Source organism: Thunnus maccoyii, chromosome 2 (genome assembly GCF_910596095.1).
Source record: "Thunnus maccoyii chromosome 2, fThuMac1.1, whole genome shotgun sequence".
NCBI lineage: Eukaryota > Metazoa > Chordata > Actinopteri > Scombriformes > Scombridae > Thunnus > Thunnus maccoyii.
The window spans coordinates 31219776-31232045 of NC_056534.1; the positions used below are offsets into that span (position 1 = coordinate 31219776).

Here is a 12270-nt window from a genome sequence, read left to right on the forward strand (position 1 = left end):
TTAGCTTAGCACAAAGACTGGAGGGGGTGGACAACTAGCCTGACTCCATCCAAAGGTAACAAAATCTGCTCTAAAGCTCACCAATTTAAGACTTAATATCTCGTTAGTTTAATCTGTACAAAAACAGAAGGGTAAAAACGACACAGAGGTTTTACAGGGAGTTATGCGCCCTGGACTATTTTTGAGGGGTATTGATCTTCTCAGTGATTAAGTGTATTTCACAAAACGTCAAACTAATCCTGAAAGATTTTTCTTCGCAGCTCTTTCCTGCACACATGTCTCAGATAACTCAGTTGTGCAAATGACCTGCTGTTGTTGCTCCATAATTGTGCAAGTGAAGGAATTCAGATTTCTGATTTACCCGTCAGTCTTCTATTAACACGGGAGGGAGGGAGGGTCCTCTACAAGTGACAGTAGAAAACGTGCCTGCACTCGGATCAATCAGTCCAATGACACCTAAAGAAGAGATTTGACTACTTCCATGATTTGTTTTTTCCTTCCTAATCATTTCATGACCTCTAACTCTTGTGTTTCTGAAATATACTCCCAGGTTGACCTTTTTTAACCCATGACCCTCTTATGTTGCCAACAGGAAAGCCCAGACCTCATCCGACTAATACGCTCTTCCTTGCCTTACTGGTAGACCAGTAGGGCGATGAAGAAACATTCAGAGCTGCAGTTTGGAGGGCCAACACTTGAATTTCAAAGTCTAGGTTTCTTTAAAGAGATCTCATTGCGTTGGCTTCTTCATCTTCCTCGAGCGTAGGCAGCGTGTCATTTGGGATACACAGGACTGGAGGGCCTGGTCTGGGCTGCTGTTGCAGTAGCTGCAGTGTAATTTGGGCCGAGATAACCAACAAGCCAACCGAACAGATGCATGCATCTTGATGGAAATCAAATAGATGAAGCAGTGATTGATAGATGCTGCCCGCTGCATTGATCTGCCTGCGTTTCTTATCAGTGTTTATAGGTTGGGTTTGCTGCAGGTCATGATCTTAATGTCTGTGTGTGTGTGTGTGTGTGTGTTTGTTTGCCTGTTTGATCAATGTGGATGCATCTGATTCTCTTTCATGTTGCTGTGATTTCTTTAGTTTAGTATGTACTCGACTAGAATTTAGATTTTAGAGAGAATGTGTGTGAGGTGTTGATGTCAAAATTACTACTGACAGCTGCAATTAAATCTGTGATGCTTGATGCGGGACTTTTACACCTGGGTATGTGTTTGTGATTGTGTAACTAACGGTGGACAACAGTTTGTGTGTGTGTGTGTGTGTGTGTGTGTGTGTGTGTGAGGAAGGGGTGTTTTTGTGTATCCACCTATAGTATAACCCATATGGTTGTTGCTGTGTCCTGCTGTAGACTCTGTTGTGGTGTTGGAGGAGGGGTCAGGGGTCACCACAGCACAAACCCCATCTGATTGGTTAGAGAGCGAGGAGTTTGAACCCATGCCATCCGATCCCATCTTCATGTCAGCTGATAAGTTCACAAAGACTCCGGCTCCTGGGACGCTCAGCAGGGTAAGTAAAAAAATAAAGCGGCATGCTCCTTTTTTTTTTAAAAAAGTCTTTCCTCTGTTGTTTTTTTAAAATCGGCTCCTCTTATCTCCGTCCTCCAGTCCTCCTCCACCTCCAGTCAAGATGATGAAAAGTCTACTCTGGAGGAAGTGAGTGAAGGAGCCATTCCCATCGATCAGCCCACTCTGGGTACCTCCACCCCAGGCAGCCAGGGCCCCGAGCTTCCTTTCCAGACCCACACTCAGCCCCAAGGTCATGGACTCAACAAGTCTAGCTCCTCTCCGGAGCTCCAAACTTTACCTGAAGCCTTCTCCAAAGCTGCTATGGAGTCAGAGACTGTGCCAGGAGACGCGTTGCGGCCCAGAGCACCTTCAGAGGGCAAGCAGCAGCCACAGCTTCAGCCGCAACCGCAGCCGCAGCCACAAACGCAGCCGCAGCCGCCTCATTTTGAGAAAGAGAAGGTGGAGGGAAGTGTAGCAGGGGACGTTAATGGACTTGGAGGTCAAAGTCAAACGGGTGAAGGCCCGGGTGTACAATCGACTCAAAGCGGAGGAGCAAGAATGAGGTTGGAGTTTCCAGCAGCGGCAGCGCAGCCTGGACCCATCTCCCCCAGCGGAGGCCACCGACCCCGGGGTCACACCATCTCAGTATCAGCCCCGTCCTCCAGGAGAGAGAGGAGGACAGAGAGAGACTCGTATCACAGTCGACCCGGACCCAGCAACACAGAGAAGCTCTCTGGACTGAGCCCCAGGTACTGCAGGATTTACTACTGCAGCCTCTGGTGCTTGTTTGTGCCAAGAACACAAGTGACGCAATTTATAAACCCAAGACAGTAAACTAATCTCTTCTCCGTTGGCAGGATCCAAAATGGCCGCCTGCCAGCAAAGAAAATCTGGCAGGCGGCCGTTTTGCTCAGTTTAAAATTGGAAAGATTAATTGAGATGATGAAAAATCAGGTTTACAGTTGCAGGTTTACATCTGAATAACACAGCTGCGGTTCATGAAGTTCATTCTCTATTCTTGGGAAAACAATCTCACCTCAAGGTCCATGTGGTAGCTGTTGTTGGGTTTTCAATCATATTACATAATCTCCATCAGCAGATGGAGTTTTGTTGTGAGGAAGTAGGCGTTCAATTTTCATTTGTTCTGTTCAAAGTTCAAGAGAAAACAATCTCACCACAAGAAGGTTCGTTTAGAAACTCACAAACTCTCGATCTTCGGATAACGATCATGTAATATGATCGAGAGTTCAGGAACAGTTATTAAACAAATGAAAAAATTAAGATATACACAACCTCCTAAATCCTGAAATGGAATGTAGTGTATAAGTAGAAGTATATTTGCTTATACCTGTAGTTTTTATACAATCCTTAACTTAATTTTATCATGTTTTTTACTTGTATTTTTATACCATGTAGACATATACAAATGGTTCAAATGTGGATTATAAACTTTAAGTCTCGTGCTTGTGCCAAACAGTTTCTTCTCCTCTCTTCTAGCTTTGTCTTCCTCCAGCTGTACCACTCTCCTTTCTTTGGGAACGAAGCCAACAAGCCGCTGCTGCTCCCCAAAACCCAGGTTAGTCGCCCTGTGTGGCCTATTTGAAGTCTGCTTCAGTGCATCACACACACAGTGTTGTTCAGAGTGTGTCTACTCTGTGGCAGGTGATTGACCGCGCTGTGAAGGTTCTTGACCAGATGCCTCCTTATGACACCCATAAGATCGGAGTGGTATTCGTCGGAGCTGGTCAGGTGAGAACACAAACTTCAATCTGAACCGCATAAATATATTTATATAATCAAATATATATATTGCTGTCCAAAAACTCCCACATTCACTGACTTGCCGCCTTCATCTTCTCCCTTCTCTCTAGGTTAACAATGAGGTTGCCATCCTGTCAAACGAGTACGGTTCAAACCGCTACGCCGCCTTCCTGACGGGCCTCGGCAAATTAATCCATCTGAAAGACTGTGACCCGGACCAGATCTTCCTCGGAGGGCTGGACCAGTACGGAGATGACGGAGAGTTCACCTACTGCTGGCATGACGACATCATGCAGGGTGAGTGAGCGAGGGAACTTTTGTGATATTTATGGTAGTTTTATTAGAATTTATGGCATTAATGAAATTGTGTCTGTGCAGCTATCTTCCACATAGCCACACTGATGCCAAACAGGGAGAGCGACAAGGGCTGCTGCAACAAAAAGCGCCACATCGGCAATGATTTCGTCATGGTTGTGTACAATGACTCTGGAGAGGAGTATAAACTGGGCACCATAAAGGTACACGCACAGACACATGCGTAAGAATCTGAAACCTGCTGTGTATGTTCTGTGGTTCAACTCTAATCTCTTTTCTTTTGTCCTCTATTAGGGTCAGTTTAACTTTGTAGAAGTGATTATAAAACCACTGGATTATGAATGTAACCTCGTCACCCTACAGTGCCGCAAAGGTGAGATGATCAAAGTTTGTTCTGTTCTTTTTTTTTTTAACTGCTATCAGGGTTTTGTTTGACTTTCATTCCTTGTCTCGCTCTTTCTTTTTAGACCTTGAAGGGTTAGTAGACACAACTGTGGCAAAAATCGTTTCAGACCGCAACCTTCCACTCTTGGTCAGACAGATGGCTCTGCATGCAAATGTAAGTCTTCCGCTTATGTCTCCCTCTCACACCTAGTCACAAGCATACACTCTCTTACACATACACACACTTCTTCTTTGTGTCTTCCCAGATGGCCTCTTTGGTGCATCAGTACAGAGCCAACCCCTCTGATGCATACGCCTCCAAGTGGCTCGCAAGATTACGACACATTAAGAGGATCAGGACCAGGGTGAGAAAAACAACTTTTACTCAATATTTTCAATAGTTTCACATAAATTTCAGTTATATATATATATTTATGCCATCTGTCTGCTCAGGCTCAGGAAGACATACAGTCTCGCTCGACTCCCGGCATCTCACTGACCCAAGGACACACTCAGCAGAACAAGTCGTTTCAGCAGAGCGCTCCTGCATCGAACCCAGAAGCCTCCGGGCAAAGGAAAAGACTTGTATCAACAGTGGATGACTTCACTGATTTTGTTTGATTACATTTCTGAATCCTGGCAGACACACACACACACACACACACACACACAAACACAACCACAGACATGCATACACCTGCCTTAGAACTGAGGTGAATTTAGTTTCACCTCTATGTGTGGAAGAATTCAGGATGACGTTCATACACTGATTTTGACTTAAACCGATCGGGACTTTGTAATGGAAAACTTACAAGCTTAATGGATCATATTAAAGGCTTATTTTGTGAAGTATTGATCTGTGAACACAGTATATTCTGCATATTTTTCGAAAAATTTGAAATGCTGACACATTGCACTTATAATATATAAGTATATTATTATAAAATCTAATCAAGATGTTCAAGTGCATAAAAAATGACCATGAAGGAAATTGGATTTGTGCTCTTTCTTGTTCCCTGAAAAAAGTGCAACCCCTTATCAGTGTTGTCTATGAATTGAATAATAGTCGGCCGTGTGAACTGCATAAACCTGTAGAACAAGGTAAGAGATTAATTATTTTAGTACTGTGGTGTTAATGTTTGACACCGAAACCATTTCGTTATGCGCAGTTCAGCTGTCAAACTCTTTATTCGACTTTGTCAAGTGCAAAAGCATGAGAAGTGCTACAACTGCAAAATACACATAAGAGATACAAAAAAAAAAAAAAGGAGCATAGACAAATATTTTCAATGACAAATCCATAACACCGTTTTAAAACTTAATGCACCATACAACACGAAGAGACAGCTGGGAGACGTGAAGGTGGGCTTTGGCACTATTCTGTTTCTCACTGCGCACACACACACAGCAGGAATATGAAGGCCAGTGGAGGCGTTAACTGTTCGGTTTCCTGTGGTTTCTGGTTGGACCCCAACATATTATGTAAAATACATCAATAGCTTTGGCTGTAGTGCTTCAGTTAAACTGGAGGAATGTAAAAAAAAAAAAAAAAAAAAATGTGGGGTTTGCAACGCCAGTGCTTGACCTATGCATGTGCCGCTGCAGCACATAAACAATACTGATCCTGATAAGCAAAAATATATACACCATAAAGCACCAATATATACAGAAATGTACACACACACATGAAGCTGGGTCTTTGTCATTCCTTTTACGTGAGGTCCTGAAACTTGTGTCATCTTACTTAATTTACTGGGCAGGAAATAGGTAAATGAAGGTCAAGTTCCAAAAGAAAATCATATAGGGTGTTGGCGTTTTGCTCTTTTGCTGTATGATGTGTAACAGTTGGATGTGATTGGAAGAGGGAGAAAGTACTGCAACGTCGGTCCTCTTTCATATCATGTCATTAAAAAAAGGGCCAAAACTTGTGGTAGAAACCTCCTAGTTTTTGGCTGCGAGAGGAAGGAAGCTGAAGTCCAAAACAGGCCGGGAGTCGACGATTGAACCACAAAATATATCATTTCTTTAGATGATTGAAAACACCTATTTAGCCCCCAGTTTTGGTTGTCTTACCAGGTTTTGAGAAAGAGGTGGGTTCCCTGAGATCTGCCCACTGCACACAGGAAGTACGCATGTTGATCAATATAACCAATAAAAAAAAAAGAACAAGAACAACACTATTAAGAGCAGACAAGAGTACAAGACACAACTGCTAGCTACTGCTTCAATACCTTGATAATACTTACTAGGATGTTTCTATAATGTAGCTGTTTAAAAAAAAAACAAAAAAAAAGGAAATGAAAACTTGACACACAAGAGTTAAATATGGCATTGGATATCAGCTCCGTTAGGAAATAAAGTGCTAAGTACAAAACGAATTAGTTAATTACTTGGCATGGTAAAACTCAAGATGCATAAATGATGTGAAAGCTTTGGCAACGTTTATAGTTACGATACAGTATGAGTGAAGCTTTCTCTATTGGTTTTGATACCAAGCTTATTACTTCAGAAGACATGATGCCACACCTCATTAAAAAAAAAACAATCTACATCAGAAACAAAAGTGCTTTAAAATCACAACCATATTGAACACAACAATAAAAAAAAACCATTAAGAATAGGTAATAAGACTGGGAGTCATTATAGCTTTATAATGGGTGAACTTGTGTAAATGTTCAGTCGTGTATACGTGAAGACGAATCCTATTTCCTCTCATCTCATCTTCTTTATTCCTTCTTTCAAACACTTCTACACTATTTTTTTTCTCCTGCGCTACTACCACCTGCTACTCCTCCTCCTTCTCGCTCGTCTGCCTTCTCTCTATCTTCGCCACTGTCCTCATCTCTCCAAACTGGTCGACTATAGAGAGCACGGTTATATCTGCACCCTGAAGAACTGGCTGCTGGGATCCCTACAGCCTTGTTTGTGTATGTGTGTGTGTGTGTGTGTGTGTGTGTGTGTGATTGCGATTGCGTCTGCTTCAGTTAGTTTTCCCTTGTTCCCTCTGTGGGCTCAAATGTACGACACATCACCATTAGCGCGTCTGTGCCTACAGTGTTACTTCTATGCGTGTGAATACCTGCATGTGCGTATATCTATGTGTGCCTGCATGCAAATTTGGGTTCGTAAAACATGACTTTTTTTCTTTTCTTTTTTTCTTTTTCAAACAGGCCACAAGTACCCATGGTGACCGCAAAAAAAAAACACATTTCATATAAAAATATGTAGACAGACAACATAACTGAGAAATCAACATGTTTTTTTTTCTGAGATACACAAAAGACTGATTTCAGTTCGTTAGTCCTTGGGTGAGCACGCTCCTGTGCTCCTGTCGGTGACCAACCATGTGACCTCCAGGGTCACATGGGATCAGGGGTCAGTTTTGGTCCAGGGAAATAAGGTATAGGAGTATTTCTTGGTTTCAATGTTGACCTTTACCCAGCTATCTGAGCCGACTAACGGAGCTCAGTTAGCATCTGGTGACCTGCACCTTGTTTGTGAGAGAAATGAAATGGGATTTGGACGGAGCACTGCCTATAAGACTGCAAAGTCTTATTTTATTGCTTTCTGTTCTTTTTGTAGTGTCTGATATTTCTTGCTTCCTTCATGTGCGTTGTCCTATTACTTTCCCATCCACTATTTTCTTTCCTTTCCCTGGGTTTAGAGAGGGGCGCCTGGGGACAAAACCTGCTGCCCCTGTCCTCCTCTCGTCCTTAACCCAACGTTCACTCTCACATTCTTTTGCTCCACCTTTCACTTCTGCTTGTCCGTCTCTCCAGAGTCCTGCCCCCTCAGGGTTTTGGGTGCCCTGGCCCGTGTCTGTCTAAGTTGGGGTGTACCTTGTTTTTCAGGGGTGGGGGTTTGCGTTTTCTCTTGCGTGTTGGAATGGTGGTAGTGTGAGCCGGGTGGTTGAACAGGCTGGAGGCGGGTAGGGTCTCTCTCTCCGTTGGGGGATCCCAGTCCCTGCTAATGGGCGTAGGGGCGGGGGTAGATGGCGAGGAAAGGGTAGGTGCAGGGGTACATGGAGGCGCAGTGGTTGTTTTGGGTGGTTGGACGTGGGCAGGGAGAGTGCTGGTTGATGAGACGGGGAGAGAGGAAGAGTCGGAGGCAGATTTATCCGTGACTGGTGCACTGACTGAAGACTTGGCTGAGGATTGAGGAGCAGGGGTTTGTGTAGAGGCAGAGGCCGGTCTGGGCTTTAAAAAGGGAACAGGTGTGGCTACAGGAGTCTTTTTGGGATTGGCAACAGTGTTCCCGCAGTCCTTTGGAAGTTCACTTTTATCCGTCTTTTTCCCCTTCTTGCTCCCTTTGTGCTTTTCTTTGCCACTCTTTCGTTCTCTCCATCCAGAGTCCTTCTCCTCCCCCTTTCCCCTCTGTCCTGCCTCGCTCCTCCCTCCTTGACCACCCCCTCTCTCTCTTCCTCTGCGCCTCCTTTTCCTCTGGGCTCGCTCCAGTCTACACTCGATGTGGTACAGATCCTCTGTTGCCATGGTGACACGGTCAAGCTGTTGCAGCAGGGCGTCCAGGGTGGGGAGCAGCCTCCTCAGGGAGGCTTCAGTCTCTGCTCTCTCTCTCCAGCTGGTACCTCCCACCACCACCCCTGGACCGAGACCCAACCCCAGGCCCAGCCCAAGCCCCAGGCCTATCCCTGGAGCTTCAGTCAGGCTGCAGGGGCTGGAGGAGGCAGGGCGCCACGAGGCCTCGGAGCCGGCATCCACGCTGTCTGGTGTGGGAGGGGAGTCGGGACCATCCAGTGGAGGCAAGCACAGGGACTTACAGTCACTGGTGGAGGATGAACGGGATGGTGGCAGCTCCATGCCTTCAAAACGCACCTTGTGACGAAACTAAGAGGGAAAAAAAGAGGGAGGGTTTGGGGAAAACATGAAAATGAATGTATATCTTTGCAAATTAGATTCCTCAGGCTACTAATACATTTTTCTTTTCCTCACCCTCATCTTTGTGAAAGAATTTGATGAGATAAATCTAAAAAATTTAATAAAATCTTCATAAAAATAATGTGTTTTTTCCTGCTGAGGCCCTAGAAGTTACAGGAATAACAACAGTCATAACAGCTATAGATATGAAACAGGAAAGGGCTCATCCTGTACCTCCTTGGCCCTGCTGAGTCCCATCCACATTTTGAGTCGTCTGAGGAACAGCTCGACCATCTCGTAGTCTTGGAGATCCACAGCTGGACGATAGAGCTCCGCTCGTGCACGCCGGTAGTTCCTAAGCAACACAGAGGTGACCAACCATAGCAGCACCAACCGAAGTATGGCGAAGCTGGCGTGGAACATCAGTGAGGAGACGGTGCCGGAGGGGCCGGTAATAGTCCAGCCAGGTCGCCACGACAACAGGCCACGTCCACCGGCGCCCAACAGAGACAGACAGGCGGAGCTCACGCTGCCGTAGCCGTCGAATACAGAGTGGAAGAGCTGGAGTGAAGGAGACAGAGGAGAAACTGTGAAAACCATAATTATAAGATGCAATCAAATGTTAATGAATATATTTAATCTTATTTTTAGGCGCAACAGCAGCAAAAGTAAGCTTCTGTGCAATCAAGATCAAGAGCTCTGTGATAGTGGACCAAAGTGAGTGTGACGGTTTCAATAACTCAGAAATATAATAAGACACTTAAATATGCTCTTCATTGTGTGAAATGAAAACTGATTGAAAATGAACCGTGGAGAGAGTAATCAGGCATTTCAGACTAACTGGAGTCGAGATACAGAATATACAGTGTATGTGACTATGAATATGAAGGCCATATATATAACTGTTTGTGCAGCTGGATAAGAACTTCTAAAATCTGGATTTCCTTCAAAATGTTCTCAGTGTCAAAAAATTCAGTTCAGTTTTAGTTATAAAACTTAAATAGCCACAAGATGCTCTGTTAGCTAATCTGAGGCCATCACATTTAACAGAAACATAAAGCTGTAATAATTAAGAGATATTAAATTGATATATTTGAGGGCATGTCATGATGAAACATTTACTCCAACAGACATGTGTTGTTCTCTTCTTAGAGCTGCTGGTGAAGACTTTCAGCTGAATTTTGGAAAGTTAAGTTTGGAAACAGGTCTGTTGCAGATGTGACTGATGGATCAGTGCCACCTTTCAAAAAACAAGATGTACTCTGTCCTGCTTAAATTAGCTGTGACTCATGACCAAAAGTAAGGCAATCTATAAAAAAAAAAAAAAAAAAAAAGTTTGGGAATGAAGAAGAAGAAAAAACTCAAGAGTGACACATCAGTAGTTTTTTAGCTCTTGTTGAAAAAAAAAGTGTTTTGCTTGTTATGTGTAAATGTTTTTCTTACTTTCTCCTTCTGTGAATAATAGTTCATGTAACATCATTATTCTTCCATTTTGGCAGGGTTGTCTCAAAAAGAGAGATCATGATCTCAGGGGAATATGCAGATTAAATAAAGGTCAAATAAAAGTAAAAAATAAACATTGTGTTATGTACACAGCTGAGTCTTCTGGCTCTTCTATATTTAATTTTTTAAACAGTTCTGTCAAATATTGAGTGCAGTAAATGTCATGTTGTTATCTTTCAGCAAAGCCGTTTGGCAGCACAGTGGAGAGAGCGAGGCGGCTGTTACAGTTGCTCTGACAATACAAATGAAGTTGTGTTACGTAGTGCTAAACTGTGCTAAAGTGAATGTTTATTGGAGATTATGTAAAGAAAAGCTGACTATAAGCATGACATAACTGTGCATGAAAGGCAAACATGTGGGTGGGCAGGTTTTTGTGAAGGTTATGTACTTGTACGTAATGTATTATGTACAGGTTTAAATTATGTTTGGTCTGTTTATGTGTGTGGAACAGAAAGAAAAGATGTCTGACCAGGTGTCCTGTGTGTGAATAAGCCAGCACCAACAGCAGTAATGCCAGAGCGACACCCAGCAGCTCCCAGACTGAGCGCCGTAGAGCTCTGCCAAACACGGCCCACTCTCTGAGAAACCGCAGCTGGTGAGACGCCTGCGTGATCAGACAGAGACAACAAAAGAACATTTATTTTTTCTTTGTATTCAAGGAAAACTTATGGCGTATTGCAACTTTGGCCTTGTTTTCATAGTTTTGGCCATCACTTTTATGATAAAACTGTGCTCATTACATCACATTTATTCAGCACATGCTAAATATTTCCCACACCTACACACGCTGAGCCACAGCCACCCCAATTTGTTAAGTTCTGGGAGTGTGATAACATTGTTACAACAAGGTCAGACAATCAGACAGGTTGTAAACAAGCAAGCAGCTTGGCCAGATAATCTAAACCACTTTATTTGGAGTTTAAACTGATAGCAGAAGCACCTGAAATATTTTTCTTTAGATCAAAGTGGAGCCAGAATGTCAGTCTTAAAAAGGACAGGGCTGCCCTGCATTGAGGACATCTATCGGAAAAGATGTTTGTGGAGGGCGAAGGGCATCATCAAAGTGATTTCACACCCAATCCATGAACCGCTTTCTCCACTACCATCAGGGAGGCGATGTAGAAGCCTCTGCTCCCGCAGCAGCAGACTAAGGAACAGCTTTTTTTCCTGCTGCTATTTCTTTTCTGAACTAAAATAAACCCTAACACACAATAACTTTATAAGCATATATCTGTGTATCTATATCTCTTTATATCTTGTAAGCTGCTTATAGTAAATTATATCCTGCACATCAGCACTTTATGCCTAAATCTGCACTTCTGGTCAGATGTCAACTACATGCAGAACTTCTACTTGTTCAATGACAATAAAGTCGAATCTAATCTAATCTAATTTCTTATTAATCTAATGAAAAGACCAAATCCAGCAATAAATTAGTGCTTCTATCAATATTTTGGGACTTCCCTGCCCTGTTTGTTACACTCTGTCTCCATGGTTCCTATTGAAGATGCACTTGTTGGAGACTATTTTCAAGCGGCAGCAGAACCGAGTATTTGGAATCAGATCAAAATAAACTAATGTGTGTATGTTCGTAGTGATGAAGGAACATGTCACATGTTTAATATTGTTTGATTTACAGCAAAGAGGAATAATCTATATCTGACTTTGACTACACAGACAATATTTATTAGTAAGATCAATTCATTATTGGTTTTGGTCTTTTTATGGGATTTATTGACAATAAGAAAACAAAATCTCATCACATTTATCCTATAAACTATGATGACTGTCTGTAACGGAGGGTTTGAGTAATCATTTCACTGTTCACCTTTAATAAATTTGGCTAAACTGGCCCCGTCAGACTTCTTTTAGCAATGTCACTGCGTTTCCAAATCTCAGAAATTAACTTGGTGAGTA

General features: G+C 43.1%; 2 protein-coding genes across 6 annotated transcripts in view; one reads left to right on the forward strand and one right to left on the reverse strand.

Annotated features, from left to right (window-relative positions):
- The window catches only part of tsc2 (TSC complex subunit 2), a 30379-nt gene extending 25412 nt beyond the window's left edge, over positions 1–4967 (forward strand). For all 4 annotated transcript variants that reach the window (XM_042427637.1, XM_042427644.1, XM_042427629.1 and 1 more), the window contains 10 exons: positions 1360–1517; positions 1616–2265; positions 3014–3092; positions 3179–3265; positions 3388–3574; positions 3656–3795; positions 3887–3965; positions 4060–4151; positions 4243–4341; positions 4430–4967. In XM_042427637.1, coding sequence (XP_042283571.1) covers positions 1360–1517; positions 1616–2265; positions 3014–3092; positions 3179–3265; positions 3388–3574; positions 3656–3795; positions 3887–3965; positions 4060–4151; positions 4243–4341; positions 4430–4597 — 1739 coding nt within the window. In that variant the 3' untranslated portion in view covers positions 4598–4967. The remainder of the gene's footprint in view (positions 1–1359; positions 1518–1615; positions 2266–3013; positions 3093–3178; positions 3266–3387; positions 3575–3655; positions 3796–3886; positions 3966–4059; positions 4152–4242; positions 4342–4429) is intronic.
- A 163-nt stretch (positions 4968–5130) lies between these two features.
- pkd1a (polycystic kidney disease 1a) overlaps positions 5131–12270 on the reverse strand; it is a 67924-nt gene continuing 60784 nt past the window's right edge. For both annotated transcript variants that reach the window (XM_042429116.1, XM_042429106.1), the window contains exons 54-56: positions 10823–10957; positions 9085–9411; positions 5131–8820 (exon numbers count right to left, since the gene is read on the reverse strand). In XM_042429116.1, the coding sequence (XP_042285050.1) occupies positions 7768–8820; positions 9085–9411; positions 10823–10957 (1515 nt within the window). In that variant the 3' untranslated portion in view covers positions 5131–7767. The remainder of the gene's footprint in view (positions 8821–9084; positions 9412–10822; positions 10958–12270) is intronic.